Source organism: Orycteropus afer, unplaced genomic scaffold (assembly GCF_000298275.1).
Source record: "Orycteropus afer afer isolate SDZICR_OR568_19922 unplaced genomic scaffold, OryAfe1.0 scaffold00066, whole genome shotgun sequence".
Lineage (NCBI taxonomy): Eukaryota > Metazoa > Chordata > Mammalia > Tubulidentata > Orycteropodidae > Orycteropus > Orycteropus afer.
This window is the reverse complement of record NW_006921653.1, coordinates 4,572,445-4,589,721: the sequence shown is the minus strand read 5'-3', so window position 1 is coordinate 4,589,721 and position 17,277 is coordinate 4,572,445. Positions and strand designations below refer to the sequence as shown.

General features: G+C 38.1%; 1 protein-coding gene across 1 annotated transcript in view; it reads right to left on the bottom strand.

The window, feature by feature from the left end:
• ERICH6 (glutamate rich 6) overlaps nt 1–17,277 on the bottom strand; it is a 106,717-nt gene that overhangs the window by 16,977 nt on the left and 72,463 nt on the right. The window contains exons 11-13 of the mRNA XM_007940203.1: nt 15,338–15,416; nt 8,803–8,958; nt 5,355–5,583 (exon numbers count right to left, since the gene is read on the bottom strand). Of these exons, the coding sequence (XP_007938394.1) occupies nt 5,355–5,583; nt 8,803–8,958; nt 15,338–15,416 (464 nt within the window). The remainder of the gene's footprint in view (nt 1–5,354; nt 5,584–8,802; nt 8,959–15,337; nt 15,417–17,277) is intronic.

Here is a 17,277-nt window from a genome sequence, read left to right as displayed (position 1 = left end):
TTCTATCTGTAGATTTAGAATCATTTCCAATTTTTCATTTATTTTGTCATTTTGTTCTTGTATTTTCTTCCAAAATTCTTCTAGGTTTTTTGCTGTGTTTTCCTTGGTCTGTCTCTCAGTCCTTTGAAGATACTTAAATATAATTCTTTTGAATTCCATATCAGGGAGTTCCAATGCTGTGTCTTCCTCAGGGATGTGTTTTGGGTCTGTATCCTGGTCCCTTGTTTCTCCTGCTTCTTTTTGCGGACTGTCATGGTCTCTTGTCTATGAGGCATTGTGACATTTTTGTGTTTATATTTAATTGGTGATTATGTTGGAGTGACTTGCCCACAATTTTTGTTTTCTTTGTATGTAAGTTATCTATACAGGCAGGGTACTGTGCTGTGCTCCTCTATTCACTAGTTGACAGCACTTATATACTCACCACCTGTCTCCATTCCTTTGTCAACCACGTATGTCCTTGCCGACACTGGCAAACAGAGCCTGTTTTTAGGTCCCTGGAATCCAAATGAGAATGCTATCACTTTAAAATCCAAAAGTGTTGCCACTTGTATACATTCAAAATGGCAGCTCCCTCGGTCACTTTAAATATCCAAAATGGCTGTCATGTGTAAACAGTCAAAATGGCTGCATCCTCCAGACAGCAGAAAGTCAACAGCTCAGGTTGTCTCCCTCCTTGTTGTTTCCCTTCCTAGTCACAGGCCACCAGAGCAGTTGTCATCCCTGGAGCCCTTGGTGACCAGGACTGATCTTTGGGTAAATTTTCAGGTCCCAACACTACTTGGAAATATTCAGGCTGTTGGTCTCGTCAGAGTAGCTGATAGTTCACAGCTCTGACTGTCTCTGTACTCACTGTTTTCGTTCAGGTTTTTCCACTAGTTGGTGCCTAATCCACTTCTGTATAACTCCTTTCAAAGTTCAGGGTTCCAGGATTATCTTCTGTATCTCTGTCAATTGGTTTTTCTTTTCTTTGTTGAAGAGGGTCTGTGTCACTTGTCTGCCTATTCCTCCATCTTACTGGAAGTCCCAAGTATGACTAGTCTTAAAGACCTACTTTGTCTTCTTGACCTACCCTTTGAAATCTTCTGTTCAGCTCTTTTATCTAGTAATTTCTTCCATTCACTTCAGCTACTCTCCATTCAAAAGCAAGTGTAAGAGTCTCTTGACATTCATTTTGGTTGTTTCTTCCTTTTCTTTTTAATGACCTTTTGCTTCCTTCATGTATGATGTTCTTGATGTCATCCCAAAATTCAGCTGGTCTTCAGTCATTGGTGTTCAGTGTGTCAAATCTATTCTTCAGATGGTCTCTAAATTTAGGTGGGATATAATCAAGGTCATATTTTGGCTCCAGTGGACTTGTTTTAAACATTTTCTTCAGCTTCAACTTGAACTTGCATATAAGCAATTGATGGTCTGTTCCACAGTCCACTCCTGGACTTGTTTTGACTGATAATAGTGAGCCTCTTCATTGTCTCTTTCCTCAGATGTACTAGATATGGTTCCTAAGTATTCCACCTGGTGAAGTCCATGTGTGTAGCCTCTATTTATGTTGTTGAAGAAAGGTATTTGCAATGAATAAGTTATTACAAAATTCTATCAAGGGATCTCCAGTGTCATTTCTGTCACCAAGGCCACCACTCCCCCCATATCAGTTGTACTGTGGTGGCTTATATGCTGCTATGAGTCTGGAAGCTATGTCACCAGTATTTCAAGTACCAGAAGAGTCACCCCTGGTGGACAGGTTTCAGCGGAGCTTCCAGACTAAGACAATCTGGTAAGAAGGATGAGGCTATCCACTTCTGAAAAAACTGGCCACTGACAACCTTAAGAATAGCGGGGAAATGCTGTTTGGTATATTACTGGAAAAGTTTATGAATAGCAGTGAAACATTATCTGATATACTGCTGGAAGATGAACCCCTCCTGTTGGAAGGCACTCAAAATATGATTGGGGAAGAGTTGCCTCCTCAAAGCAGAGTTGAGCTTAATGAAGTGCATGGAATAAAGTTTTCTAGACTTTCATTAGGTGATGGGGCATGACTCTAAATAAGAAGAAACAGCTGCAAACATTCAGCAAGAACTAGAATGTGGAATTACAAAGTATGAATCTAGGAAAATTGGGAGTTGTCAAAAATTAAACAGAATGCATAAAGATTGATATACTAGGTATTAGTGAGCTGAAATGAATTGGTATTTGCCATTTTTAATCAGACAATCATATAGTCTACTATGCCAGTGTCTTTGTTCTCTAGTGCTAGTATAACAGAAATACCAAAATGGATGTCTTAACAAACTGGGATTTATTCTCTTACAGTTTAGGAGGCTGGAAATCTGAGTTCAAAGTGCTAGCCCTGCCTCCTGTCCAGGCCTAATAGAGCTGGAGGCTTTTTCTGACTTATGCAGCTGCTGGCTGCTGAGGCTGACATACCCACCATGAACAGGTAAAATGGCACAGTCCCAAGATTAGCACACAACACAGCAGGCCACTAATTTAAGTCCAGAAATAATCCCAAGATCGGCAGTCCACTGAGATGAAGACTTGGCCAAATGCAAGATCCGGATGTGCCAAAAGCTAGTGACCTTTCTCAAAGCTGCTTCTTATATACTGGAAGTAGGCTACAACCTGAAGGCAGCTACTTAACTGCTCATAGCAGATTCCACAATGGAGGTGATTACCAATCTCATCATGTGGAATAACTATATCCAGTGCCGAGCATTCAAAACCATGGCCCAGCTAAGTTGATATAACCTTAACAATCACACTGGGAATGACAAATTGAAAAGGAATGGTGTCACATTCATTGTCTAAAATAACCTTTCAAGATCTATCCTGAAGTACAGTGCTGTCGGTGATAGGATATCATCCATATACCTACAAGTAAGACCAGTTAATATTGCTATTATTCAAATTTATGCATCAACCACTAAAGCCAAAGATGAAGAAATTGAAGATTTTTACCAACTTCTGCAGTCTGAAATTGACCAAGCATGCAATCAAGATGTATTGATAATTACTGGTGACTGGAATGCAAAAGTTGGAAACAAAGAAGCAGCATCGGTAGTTGGAAAATATGGCTTTGGTGACAGCAGATACTACTTCTCCACAATTTAGAAGCAACTTGCAGTAAGTAGAACATGTGGGAAAGCAGAAATTTGCAAATACAAAAATGAATACACAACTAAGAATCACCAAATATTTGAGGAAATTTGTCATCATCATGAATAAGAGATACATAGGCAATATTATTCAGCAATTAAAAACTAAGATAGACAAATGTACTTTGAAATTTGTTGTTGTTGTTATGTGCTGTTGAGTCAAACCCCACTCATAGCGACCCCTCCTTGGGTTTCCGAGGCAGTATCACTACGGAAGTAGGATTGCCCAACCTTCCTTCCGAGGAGTGGCTGGTGGGTTTGAACCGCCAGCCGTCTGGTTAGCAGGCAAGTGTCTTAGCCACTATGTTACGCTCCTAGACATGGAAAAACCTTTAAGACTTGTTAAATGAAAACAAAAAGAAATAGAAACTTCAGCTATATACCTAGTATAGTATGACTCAATTTTTATTTTAAAAATAGTGTATATGAATAATGTATAAGTACACAGAAAGGGAAAAACATACACAAAATTTTAGATGGTGATTATCTTTGGGGAAAAGGGTTAGAACAGAAGAAGGGATGAAGTGGGAATCTCATTTTTTATTCTCTGTCCTTATATTTTGCTTGAATATTTAAATATGGAATATATTCAAATCTCTTGTATAATTTTTTTAAAAGGCAAAATCTTTTATCATGGAATTTTTCATTTTGCATCAAAGTGACTCTGATTAAAATTCATTTCCAAGAGTGAGAGGAAGAGGGAGAGACAGAAGAGGGCATAAAGGGAGGGAGAGATTGAGATACAGAGAGAGAGACAGAGAGAGAAACATTCACATTTTTATGCTTTAAATCAGAAAGCATTTATTAGGAAGCTATATTGTAAATGCTTAACCAAGAAAGAAGATTGTAGCCTAAACATCTGGCAGCAGTAGCTACAATGGTGCTTAATACATTGTAGACCCTTAGCTTATGTTAGTTATATCTAAATCTGAGGCTCTCTTTTGTGTTCACAAGCTATTCCTAACTGTAAAGAATATTGAAATCATATTTCTATATACTTGAAAGTACAGACCTTTTTAGAGGTGGAAGATACCTTTGTAGTTTGAAGCAATCTTTTCCTTTAATAACTGATTACATGAAGGTCCTCAGAGTTTAAGGGAATTGTTCAAAGTCACCACACACACACACACACAGACACAGATCTCTAGTCATATCTTTCTCTACATCTATATTGAACTACCATTTACAGAGTACTTAATGCCAAAGGAACTCTGGTGGTGTAGTGCCTAAGGCATTTGACTGCTAACCAGAAGGTTGGTGGTTCAACCCACCAGCTACTCTGAAGAAGGAAGACTTTACTGCTTCAGAAACCTAAAGGGGGTGGCTATGAGTTGGAATTGCCTTGATAGCAGTGAGCTTGGTTTTGGTTTGGTTTACTCAATGCCACACACTAGGCTTAGTGCTTCATATTCTCACTGAATCTTCCCAACAATCTGTCTGGTAGGAATCATCATCTCCATTTTATAGATGAGCGAACTGAAGCTCAAGTTCATCCAGTTAGCTAAGCGACAGAATTGATGTCTGAGACTATGTCTCTTAACCTTGTAGTCCATGTTATTAACCATCATACAATACTGCCATTCTCCCAGTGTGTACTCTGAGCTATGCCCTGGGCCGGGTTCTGGGAAAGAGGAATCAGTAGTTTACCACCCAGTAGTAAAGGCAGCCATAGAGTTAAGTAAAGTAGCACAATTCAGCAAGTGCAAGGACAGAGGTGAATATGTGGAAAGCCCAGAAAAAGGCATGATTAATCCTGACTGGGCAAAGGACTAAGAGATGTAGGAAGCCTCTTCAAGGAGACAGGGCTTATCCTTGGTCTTGAACATGATGTAAACCCTGATCTCTTGAGTCAGCCTAGTACTTTCTACTACAGCATGGAGAAAAACAAACACAGTAAGTACAAAATCCCAAAACCAAACCTCCAAAGCAGCACTACTTAATCACAGACTAAGCTCTCGATAAATGTTACTTGGATTCAAATTTGAACTAAAAAGAATTTCTGAGGAAGAAGAAACAAATAATAAGGCTACTTCAGTTCCATACGAAACTTTTACTATGTTTTTTTTCCCACTGGATTTTGAAATCTTTAGTGGATAGTGGAGTGTGCACAAGTATAACCTATCAATAATAACAACAAGGAAAAGTTACTATGCTTATATTATTCTATACACTTTAAAATATTTTTTAAAATGTACCTACCTTCACTTTGGTTCCTACGCTGATTCTTGCCTGTTGGCCCATTGCTAGAAAAGTGATTGAAATTTTATCTTGTTCTAAGATGCGAACTCCAACATAATTGTTCAAAGCCAGAAACACTGGTTTAAATGAAACGAAGGGTGTGGAAGCGACAGAACTTGACCAATTCCAAGCCCTTACTCTGTTGCCTGCTTGATCTGAATATTGACCTCCTAAGATATTGATGCATACCCTGGGCAGGAAGGAAATTAAACATTACAAATATTAACATTGCATTTAAGTTCTGGAATTAGCTTGTTACTTGCTAACCAAGTGCAGCAACAATTTATGTCAGGCAATAACACTTGAGTGGTGGAGAACCTTAGGTAATCTCAGGAGTGATAATACTATGACTGAGTTCCATATTAATTTGAAACATGGGGTCCAATTAGAGACTTTACTGATAAATCAAAATGGGTCCAAAGGATGGAATGAGAATGGTGAAAGGATCTGGAAAATTATGTGCTGGGCAAGATGAAGAGGAGGCAGGGAGTTTTTAGTCTTGGAAAAAAAGAGATACAGGAGAGGAGGCTATGCCTGCCATCTTAAAATACTAAAGAGAGAAGACAGCTACTTAACACTTTCATGACTGAATTATTTTCTACTTTGAATTTTTTGTTGAAACCTTGTATTTTCAGTAATGGAAGGCTTGCTGAAATCAAGAGAAAAAGATTTTTTTTTGAAGTAATATGGATTTTGATAAAATTATGTGGGACATATATGTCCCAAGTGGCCTCTGGTGACAGGTGAGACCCATTCCTCTAGATTCACTTAGTTGTACATGTCCTTGCCAGGTGGTAGCATGTACTACAACTGGAATAGCACCTTCCCAAGAAACCTGAGAGGCTGAAAATGTTGGTGGATGACATATGGCCCATAGGTCACAAAAGGGATAAATGAAGATTTAACAACAACAAAAAAAAATTCAAACCTATTGCTTTTGAGCTGATTCTGACTCAGCAATGTCATGTGTTACAAAGTATAACTGTTCCATAAAGGTTTTTTGGCTTTAATCTTTACAGAAATAGATCACCAGTCCTTTTTTCTGTAGCGTTGTTGGGTGAGTTTGAACCACTAACCTTCTGGTTAGTAGCTGAGAACAAACTGTTTGCACCTCCCAGGAACCTTAAAATGAAGACCAGTGAGTATAAATTCTGGGGGAGGCAAAATACAAGGGAGTTATTTTCTAACAGTGCCCTCAAACTGGGAGCCAGGCATTATTCTTGAAGGCCTCTTGGTGGGGCTGGGTGTGTGCAAGCTGAGGCTCAGGGATCTTCTCTGAAGTCACTGCTGTGGAGAAGAGCTCTGTAGCCAAGGAGAAAGTAGAATTTAGACCAACTGGGCCTTTCCAATCTCTTAATGTTGCCAATACCACATTTTACTACATTGCATACCAGCTATTCTACTCAATTATCACCTTCTCAAACTCTCTCACTTTCTTCCAACTTGTACCACCACCTCTCCTTTAAAAAGGAGAACAGATACAGGTCTGGGTACTTAGGACATTGACTTAATTTGATAATAAAATATTTTAAAAACCTAGATGAACAGTTGCACAACATGGTAAATATAATTAATATCACTGAATTGTACACTTAAAAATGGGTAAAATGGCATTTTTTTTTGTTTTATCTATTTTACCACAATAAAACTAAAATCGACCAACCAAGCAATCAACCAATAAATTAGATAAACTAGAAGAACTGGCCATGAGGACCTCCAAGGATAACATTTCCTACATTGATTAATGGCCGTAATCTAATAGCAGAAGCACAAATAAGAAATTGAGGTGATTAGTTTATTATATCTGAGACAGGGGAGATTGACTTTTATCTTGAAATGTAAGTGGAAATAGTACTAAGCTACTATTACCTGGTGAGTCAGTCATCTGTTTATAGGTAGTCCCTGACTTAGGACAAGGGCCCATTCTGATGGCTCCATGGTAATTCACGTCTGACATCAGTCAAATAATATTTTTTTGTTTGTTTTCATTATTATTGTCTTTATTATCAGTGTATTCTGAAATCTTATCTTTAGTTGTCTTAAGGGGTTGTCATGAGAATGATAATGTCAGCAAATTACACACTGCAACATTGTATGTAGTACATATTACTAAAAATTAACACGTATCAAAAGCAATAAAAAATGGACTGTCATAAGTGTGGTTCATCGTAACTTGAATACATTGCAAGGCAGGGACTACTTTAATAAACATTCTTTAAGTCTATACTATATACAGATGCACTGCTATGTAGTGTTGAAAATTCAGGATGTGCCCTCTAGAACTTTAGTCCAGCAGTGAAGGTGGACTTGCTATATGAAAGGCACATAGAAGATGCTATGAAAGCGTTAATGAGACCATGTCAGTGTTTCCAGGAGTTCAATTGGTGGGTGAGTAGGGGGCTTATAAGAGAGGGAAACAGCCTAGAAACAAATTAATATCTGATGACAATTAATATAATGCTCCCACAAATATAGTGTTGTTAGTTGCCGTAGAGTTGATTTCAACTCACAGTGAATGCATTTGACCTCATGTGGTCCAATATAATACAGAATTGCTATTGAGCCCTGAAGATAAAGTATAAATTTTCCAATATACCTGGTGGTAACTGATTGGCTAAGAAGCCTAGTGCTTTGGACTAAAAACATAAATGGCTCAAGGAGTCTCAACTTTGTCAAGTACCAGCAGTGTTCAAAGTTTCAAAAGTGTCAAAACTACTAACAGAGTTTCTCAAGATGGGATTGTTGTACCCATTAAAGGAAGAGAATTATCACTTTCTGAAGAGCTTGAAAAGTTTACATCACATGTGAAGTTAGACCTCAAATTTCATTTTGTCAGGTTAAACAAAATAATATGAGGTTGTAGATTGTGTATATTAGCAGATCAAATGGGACCAGGATTTTAATTTTTTCTGGAGTTTGTTTGTACGTTATTATTGTTGCTGTTGGCTACAGGAAGCTTACTAGGTAGGAACATATTTCAAAAAATAAAAAAATAATAATACACTATAGCAGCTGTCCATTGGCAAATTATTACTATAGTTGAAGCAGTATAATATTATTAGAGCACAGACTCTACTAATGAAAAACTGCATAGATTTGTATCCCAAATCCATGGGTGACAATATAATTTATTTAGAGTTTTTTGTTTTCCTCTATGTTACAATTGTATAGTCCATATGTTTATAGAAAGAATATGGTGAGCTTTGTTTTGTATAGTTGCCTGGGATTTTTCCACTAAGGAACACATGGGATGGAATACATAAAAAAATTTCCCTGAGTTGAACATTACTATCTAAAGAACATCAACTAAAATCTTCCAAAATCCATTTTTATCATTTAAAAAGAAAAATAAAATTACATACACACACATACACACACATAGGGCAGCCGGAGGAACTCAGAATCCTACCAGACATTTCCATTGGGATGATAGCAAGAACTTCTGCCAGAGGAATCCAGCAGTGCCAGGATTGCAGGGTTAGTGGACATATCTTCTTGGATTATACAAGTGAAACCACTTATCTTGTTGGGTACTCGGATGATGGCGAGGTTTCCAGATGGATAGCTGACATCAGATAAGGGCATTTGAGTAGGAACTCTGGTAGCCTAGTGCCTAAGGCACTTGACTGCTAACCAGAAGGCTGGCAATTCAAACCCACCAGCCACTCCTTAGAAGGAAGATGGGGCGATCTACTTCCATAGTGATACTGCCTTGGAAACCCAAGGAGGGGTCGCTATGAGTGGGGTCCGACTCGACGGCACATAACAACAACAATGCCGTGACTATTCTAGAAATAAATTCCATTTATAAGACCACTGAAAATAACGTATTCTGAAAATGAGAGATGCTATTATTACAAAAGGATTTTAAATATCTTTATGTGGATAAGGAGCCCTGATGGCACAGTGCTTAAAGCACTTGGCTACTAAAGGAAACATCGGTGATTTGAACTCATCAGCCAGCCACTCCATGGGAGAAAGATGTGCCAGTCTGCTTCTGTAAAGATTTAATTTACAGCCTGGGGAGCCCTATGGGACAGTTCTATTCTGTTCAGTAGAGTCTCTATGAGTCAGAATTGACTTGATGGCAACGGCTTTTGTTTTATTTTTTTGTTTATGGGAATCAAAATATATTTATGAGATGCAAATATCCTTAACAAAATACTACCAAACTGAATCAAGGGATATAGAAAAAGGATTATACATCATGACCAAGTTAAACCATGAAAGCTTGGTTCAACATCTGAATATGAATCAATATAATATACCATATTGGCAGGATAAAGAACAAAAACCAACCACAGGATCACCTCCACAGATGTAGAAAAGGCATTTGACAAAATCCAACACCCTTTCATCATAAAACCATTTAAGAAATTAAGAATAGAAAGGAACTTCCTCCACCTGACAATGGACATCTATGAAAAACCCACAACTGACATCAGATGTAATAGTGAGAGACTGGATGCTTTTCCCCTAAAGCTAGGAAATAGATAAAGATGTCACTGCCACTACTTCTATTCAACATTTCACTGCAAGTTCTAGCCATGGCAATGCTAGGCAAGGAAAATAAGTAAAAGGCATCTGTGTTAAAAGAAGTAAAATTCTCTATTTGCAGATGACAGGCTCTTCTGCATATAGAAAATACTAAGGAATCCATAAAATATCTTAGAACTAAAAATAAAATTCGGCAAGGTTGCAGGATATAAGATAATAAAAAATACATTGTGTTTACATACATTAGCAATGAACACTCCAAAAACAAAATTAAGAAAATTCCATTTGCAATAGTATCAAAAAGAATAAAGTATACTGAAGACAATTCGTTAACTAGTATGGATATTAGTCCATATCTAAGCTGATCAGCCTCAATTCATCTGTCAGTCTCTCATACTATGGAGGCTTGCATATAGCTGTGAGGCTGGAGGCTATGCCCCCAGTATTTCAAATACCAGTACGATCACCCATGGTGGACAGATTTCAGTGGAGCTTTCAGACTAAGACACAGTTGGAAGAAGAAAGGGGCCATCCACCTCTCAAAGAATTGGCCAATGAAAATCTTATGAACAGCAGTGAAACACTCTCTGGTATATTACTGGAAAACTTTATGAATAAGCCTGAAACATTGTCTGGTGTAGTGCTGGAAGATGAGCCCCTCAAGTCAGAAGGGACTCAAAATACAACTGGGAAGAGCTGCCTCCTCAAAGTACAGTTGACCTTAATGACATGGGTGGAGTAAAGGTTTTGGGACAACCATCTGCTGACATGGCATGACTCAAAATGGGAAGAAACAGCTGTAAATATCTATTAATAATTGGAACATGGAATGGACAAAATATGAATCTAGGAAAATTGGAAGTTGTAAAAAATGAAATGGAATGCATAAAGATCTATATTCTAGGCATTAGTGAGTTGAAATGGACTTGTTTTGGCCATTCTGAATCAGACAACCATATGATCTACTATGTTAGGAATGACAAACTGGAGAGGAATGGCATGGCATTCATCATCACAAAATATGTTTCAAGATCTATCGTGAAGTATGATGCTGTCAGTAATAGGACAATATCCATATGTCTACAAGAAAGACCAATTAATACTACTATTATTCAAATTAACACACCAACCATCAAAGACAAGGAAATTGAAAAATTTTACGAACTTTTGCAGTCTGAAATTGACCAAACATGAAATCAAGATGTGTTGATTATTACTGTTGATTGGAATGGAAATGTTGGAAACAAAGAAGAATCACCAGGAGTTAGAAAATATGGCCTTGGTGATAGAAATGACCATGTAGAGACTATCATGCAGAGACTGCATGATAGAATTTCCCAAGACCAATGACTTACTCATTGCAAATACCTTTTTTCAACAACATAAACGGCAGCTATACATGTGGACTTCACCAAATGGAATACACAGGAACCAGATCGACTGTATCAGTGGAAAGAGGCAACAGAGAAGCTCAATATCTTCAGCTAAAACCAGGTCTCTGGTAGCATAGTGCCTAAGGCACTTGACTGCTAACCAGAAGGCTGGCGGTTCAAACCCACCAGCCACTCCTTGGAAGGAAGATGGGGCAATCTACTTCCATAGTGATACTGCCTCGGAAACCCAAGGAGGGGTCACTGTGAGTCGGTCTGACTCGACACACATAACAACAACAACAAAACCAGGTCAGGAACTGACTGTGGAACAGACCATCAACTGCTCATATGAAAGTTCATGTTGAAGCTGAAGACAATTAAAACAAGCCCACAAAAGCCAAAATATGACCTTGATTACATCACACTTGAATTTAGAGACCACCTAAAGAACAGATTTGATACATTGAACACCAGTGACTGAAAAACAGAAGAATTATGGGATAATTTCAAGAACATCATACATGAAGAAAGCAAATGGTCATTTAAAAAAACAGGAAAGGAAGAAAATACCAAAATGGATGTCAGAAGAGACTCTGAAACTTGCTCTTGAATGGAAAGTAGTTAAAGCAAATGGAAGATATGACAAGATAAAAGAGCTGAACAGAAGATTTCAAACAGCAGCTTGAGAAGACAAAGTTATTACAATGAAATGTACAAAGAGCTGGAGTTAGAAAACTGGAGTTAGAAAAACTGGAGTTAGAAAAAAGGAAAGAACATGCTCAGCATTTCTCAAGCTGAAAGAACTGGAGAAAAAACTTTTCAAGCCTCAAGTTGCAATATCTTCCGTAGTGATAATGCCTTGGAAACCCAAGGAGGGGTCATTATGAGTCAGGTCCGACTCAACGGTACATAACAACAACAACAACATGGGCAAAATATTGAATGATTCAGGAAACATCAAAAGAAGATAGAGGGAATACACAGAATCATTGTACCAAAAAGAACTGGTCGATGTTCATCCATTTCAGGGGGTGGCATATGATCAAGAACCAATGGTATTGAAGGAAGAAGTCAAAGCTGCACTGAAAGAATTGGTGAAAAACAAGGCTCCATATTTGATGGAATACCCATTGAGATGTTTCAACAAACGGATGCACCACTGGAGGGACTCAGTCGGCTATGCCAAGAGATTTGGAAGACAGCTACCTGGCCAACTGACTGGAAGAGATCCATATTTGTACCCATTCCAAAGAAAGGTGATCCCACAGAGTGTAGAAATTATCAAACAATATCATTAATATCACACACAAGTAAAATCTTACTGAAGATAATTCAAAAATGGTTGCAGCAATATACAGACAGGGCACTTTCTGAAATGCAAGCTGGATTCAGAAGACGATATGGAACAAAGCATATCATTGCTGATGGCAGATGGATCTTGGCTGAAAGCAAAGAATACCAGAAAGGTGTTTACTTGTGTTTCATTAACTATGCAAAAGCATTAAACTTTGTCTATGCTAACAAATTATGGATAACATTGACAAGAATGGGAATTCCAGAACACTTGATTGTGCTCATGAAGAACCTGTACATAGACCAGGAGGCTGTCATTCAAACAGAACAAGGGGAAACTGCATGGTTTAAAATCAGGAAGGGTGTGTGTCAGGGTTGTTTCCTTTCACCATACTTATTCAATCTGTATGCTGAGCAAATAATCCAAGAAGCTGGACTATATGAAGAAGACTGTGGCATCAGGATTAGAGGAAGAACTCATTAAAAACCTGCAATATGCAGACAACACAACTTTGCTTGCTGAAAGTGAGGATGACTTGGAGCACTTACTGATGAAGACCAAAGACTACAGTCTGCAGTATGGATTACACCTCAACATAAAGAAAATAAAAATCCTCACAACTGGACCAATAAGAAGCATCACAATAAATGGACAAAAGATTGAAGTTATCAAAAATTTCATTATTACTTGGTTCCACAATCAATGACCATGGAAGCAGCAGTCGAGACATCAGATGATGTATTGCACCTGGCAAATTTGCTGCAAAAGACCTCTTTAACGTGCTAAAGAGCAAAGATGTCTCTTTGGCCTAACCCAAGCCATAGGTGCTCTAGTGATATAATGACTAAGGCATTTGACTGCTAACCAGAAGGCTGGTGGTTCAAACCCACCAGCACTCCTTGGAAGGGAAGATGGGGCATTGTACTTCCGTAGTGGTACCGCCTTGGAAACCCAAGGAGGGGTGGCTATGAGTTGGATCCTACTGATAGCAGTGAGTTTGGTGTTTTTTTTTTTTTTTTTAACCCAAACCATGGTGTTTTCAATTGCCTCATATGCACGTGAAAGCTGGACAATGAATAAGGAAGCTGGAAGAAAAGTTGATGCTTTCTAGTCGTGGTGTTGGCAAGAGTGCTGAAAGTATCATGGACTGCCAGAAGAACAAACAAATCTGTCCTGAAAGAAGTGCAGCTGGAACGCTCCATAGAAGTGAGAATGGCCAGACTTCATCTCCCCTATTTTGGTCAGGTTGTCAAAAGGGACCATTCCCTGGAGAAGAATATCATGCTTGGTAAAGTGGAGGGTCATTGAAAAAGGGGAAGGCCATCAACTCGATGGAATGACATGGTGGCTACAACAATGGGCTCAGGCATAGCAAGGACTGTGAGACTAGCGCAGGCCTGGGCAGTGTTCTGTCTCTATGAGTCAGAGCTGACTTGACGGCACTTAACAACAACAGCAAGCTGATCAGAAATTCACAGATGAAGTAAACATAGATGGATTATGAATCATTTTGAAAATCAGGCAAAGCCTTCAAGAAAGTTATGAAAAATTAAACCCAGGGCAAAAGTTGGGTGACTTATTTAAACTTTACTGATATAATTAAAAGATAATCTATACACTTTCTCATAGGGTCTGGGGAACAAAAACTTCGTTCCATTTCCTATGCTATGAAAGGTTTTTTTTGTTTGTTTGTTTATTATTGGAGCTTGACTAAATATTTAGATACTATGAATAAAAAAAATTATTTTCTTCTACAAAGAAAGGTCCTCAGTTCACCTAAAATCCCTCCTCATTTCATGTATTTTTACTTTCTTTGATACACTGAAAGGCATTTATCTCAAGATACCTAATGGCCTGCCCATCAGACAGAAAGTCAAATGATCAATAACTTAGCGTTCCATAAAATGTATACCAAATTTTTGTATTAAAAATCAACTGAAATAACATGCTGCTCACAGATCAGTACACTGGCATACATTTTGTAGTGGGCAAAAATCTATCAAAGCTTTACAATATCCCTAACTTCTTTCCCAGAATGTCTATCCTTTAGTATTTAATTCAAGGAAACAAGTATACACAAATTTGTTCACTTAGCTGTTGTCTAATAGCAAAGAGTTTTGAAACCACCTTTTTTCACCAATAGGATATAAATTAAATAATGAAATATTATTTGGTTATAAAAATGTTACTGTGTCTCTGTATTTATTGCATATTATGTACTTACAACTATATTGTATAATATTATTATGTGAAGAAGGAAAAATATTATGCATAAATAATTGAAGAACTGATTTTAAAAGCAATATTTAGTGCCTAAGGTGGTTCAAAGCCACTAGCCACTCCTCAGAAGGGAAGTTGGGCAATCTACTTCCGTAGTGATACTGCCTTGGAAACCCAAGGAGGGGTTGCTATGAATCGACGGCAAACAACAACAACAAGGTATTTGACTGCTAACCAGAAGGTTGGTGGTTCAAACCCACCAGCCACTCCTTGGAAGGCATATTGGGCAATCTACTTTCATAGAGATATAGCCTCAGAAACCCAAGGAGGGGCCACTATGAGTTGGATTCAACTCGACAGCAGTGAGAGTTTGAGAGAGATCTCTGTATAGGCCTAGACACAGAAAAAAATAAGGGAAGATATATAAAAAGATGTTAACAGCTTTTTTCTGAGTGGTAGGATGTTAGGGCAGTAGTTTTTTTTTCTTTATATATCTGTACTGCCTTTATTTTTGTGAAGAAAGCAAGCTAATAAAAATAACTTGTTGAAAGAAAGGATACAATATTTGAGTTGTGCCATCTGGAAATGAAGTCAGAAACTTGCTCCCGTGTTTGTAGTTCTTCTCTAGGATCTCGTCCCCCATGAGAATCTACATTCATAATTAATAATGAATAAATATTATTAAATAATATTTAATAAATAAATAATGCAGGAAATAAAGCACACTTAACTGTTAATGGCTTCATTAACATTAAATATTACAACAGACATAATTTGGTTGCTAGACATTGATACAAGCCATTTTTTAATTTAAAATTTTGTCCATGCTTCAGGGACTGGGAACAATCCTTAGGAATCATTAAACACTACTGAAAAAAGTACATGGGGGTAGTGTCCTCTAACCTTCTCTAACTTTACAAGGGGAAGAGAAAATCACCATAGGCAACAGGAGGCCAAGGCTGATTCCTACTAGGCGGAAGTCAGATAAGCTGCATACTCCAACCTTTCTATCAATTCTGACAGCAGCTGTCCCTCCCACACCATTCCTCCCATGGTGCATTCTATTTCTCTTCTGGGTTTGATAATTAATTGAAATGGCCACAAAGAACTCACAGACAGATAATACTCACAATTATGGGGTTTATTAGGGAAGCAACAGGTTACAATTCAGGAAACAATTCTTCGATTAGGATAGCCTCCCCTTGGCCATGCCCATAGCCACACCCCTCTTTGGCCCTTGGCCTGGCCTTTCCCTCCTTGGGCAACGGTTACAAAGCCCTTTTAGCTCTGCTGATAGGTGCACCCCACTCCTTCAGCAAGCATCCTGCCTGGAGGCACTCAGCTTTCTTGCTACTAGACCAGCAAGGCCAATGCTCTGTCTTGTGTTGGTCTCTTAGTTCTGCCACTGCCATCTCTCTGCTGTCTCTCTCTGCTAAGGATGTCCTGCACAGGGATCCTGGGTCCAAGATTGTGCTCACTCCTGCTTCTTCTCCCTTGATGGCAGTGAGGTCCTCCTTTTTCGCCTCTGGGATCACTCATTTTAAGCATAATGAGATGGCAAAACTGACCAATCCCCACGTTAGTGTTCCATATACCTTACTTGCATGGCCCCACCCCCACAAGAGTACCACATACTTTATTTATATTAACAAGCTATCAATCCTCTAGTTGGGCCATAAGCACCTCACATTTACATAGTTCCACCTAGTTATCTGGTGGGAGTCATAAAGACCATGGCTAGAAGGGCCATATTAAGTAATTCACTGCACCACAACTATACCCAAATCCTGCAGTATAACTTAATACAACCCTTCTAGTAGAAATATGACATTGCATTCTATTTGAAGATATATATATATTTAACCTTATATACATGTTACTATACAAACAAAACAAAAGAAGATTAAAAACTAATCCCAGCACAACAGAAACATTCTATCTCCTAATTTTAACAGTGATTACACAACAGTTTATATATTTGTCAAAACTCACAGAACTGTACAGCTAAAAAGGGTAAATTTTACTGTATGTAAATTATACCTCAATAAATCTGACTTAAACATAACAAAGCTTCAATATAAGCTGCTGCAACTGATGTTTCTTCAAGATTACTCTTGAAGTTCATTTGATCAAAACACTGGTGGAGTGTCACAGGAAGATAGTCCTTATTTTTTCTCCAAGTTTAACTATTTTATATGTAATACTCAGCAGAATCAGAATTCAGGAGACAATTCTTCGATGAGGAAGATTTTGAATCAGACAACCATGGGATCTACTATGCCAGGAATGACAGTTTGAAGAGGAATGGCATGGCATTCATCATCACAAAGGATGTTTCAAAATCTTTCCTGAAGTACAATGCTGTCAGTGATAGAATAATATCCATACACCTACAAGGAAGCCCATTAATATGACTATTATTCAAATTTATGCCCCAACCATCAAAACCAAAGATGAGGAAATTGAAGATTTTTATCAACTTCTGCAGTCTGAAATTGAC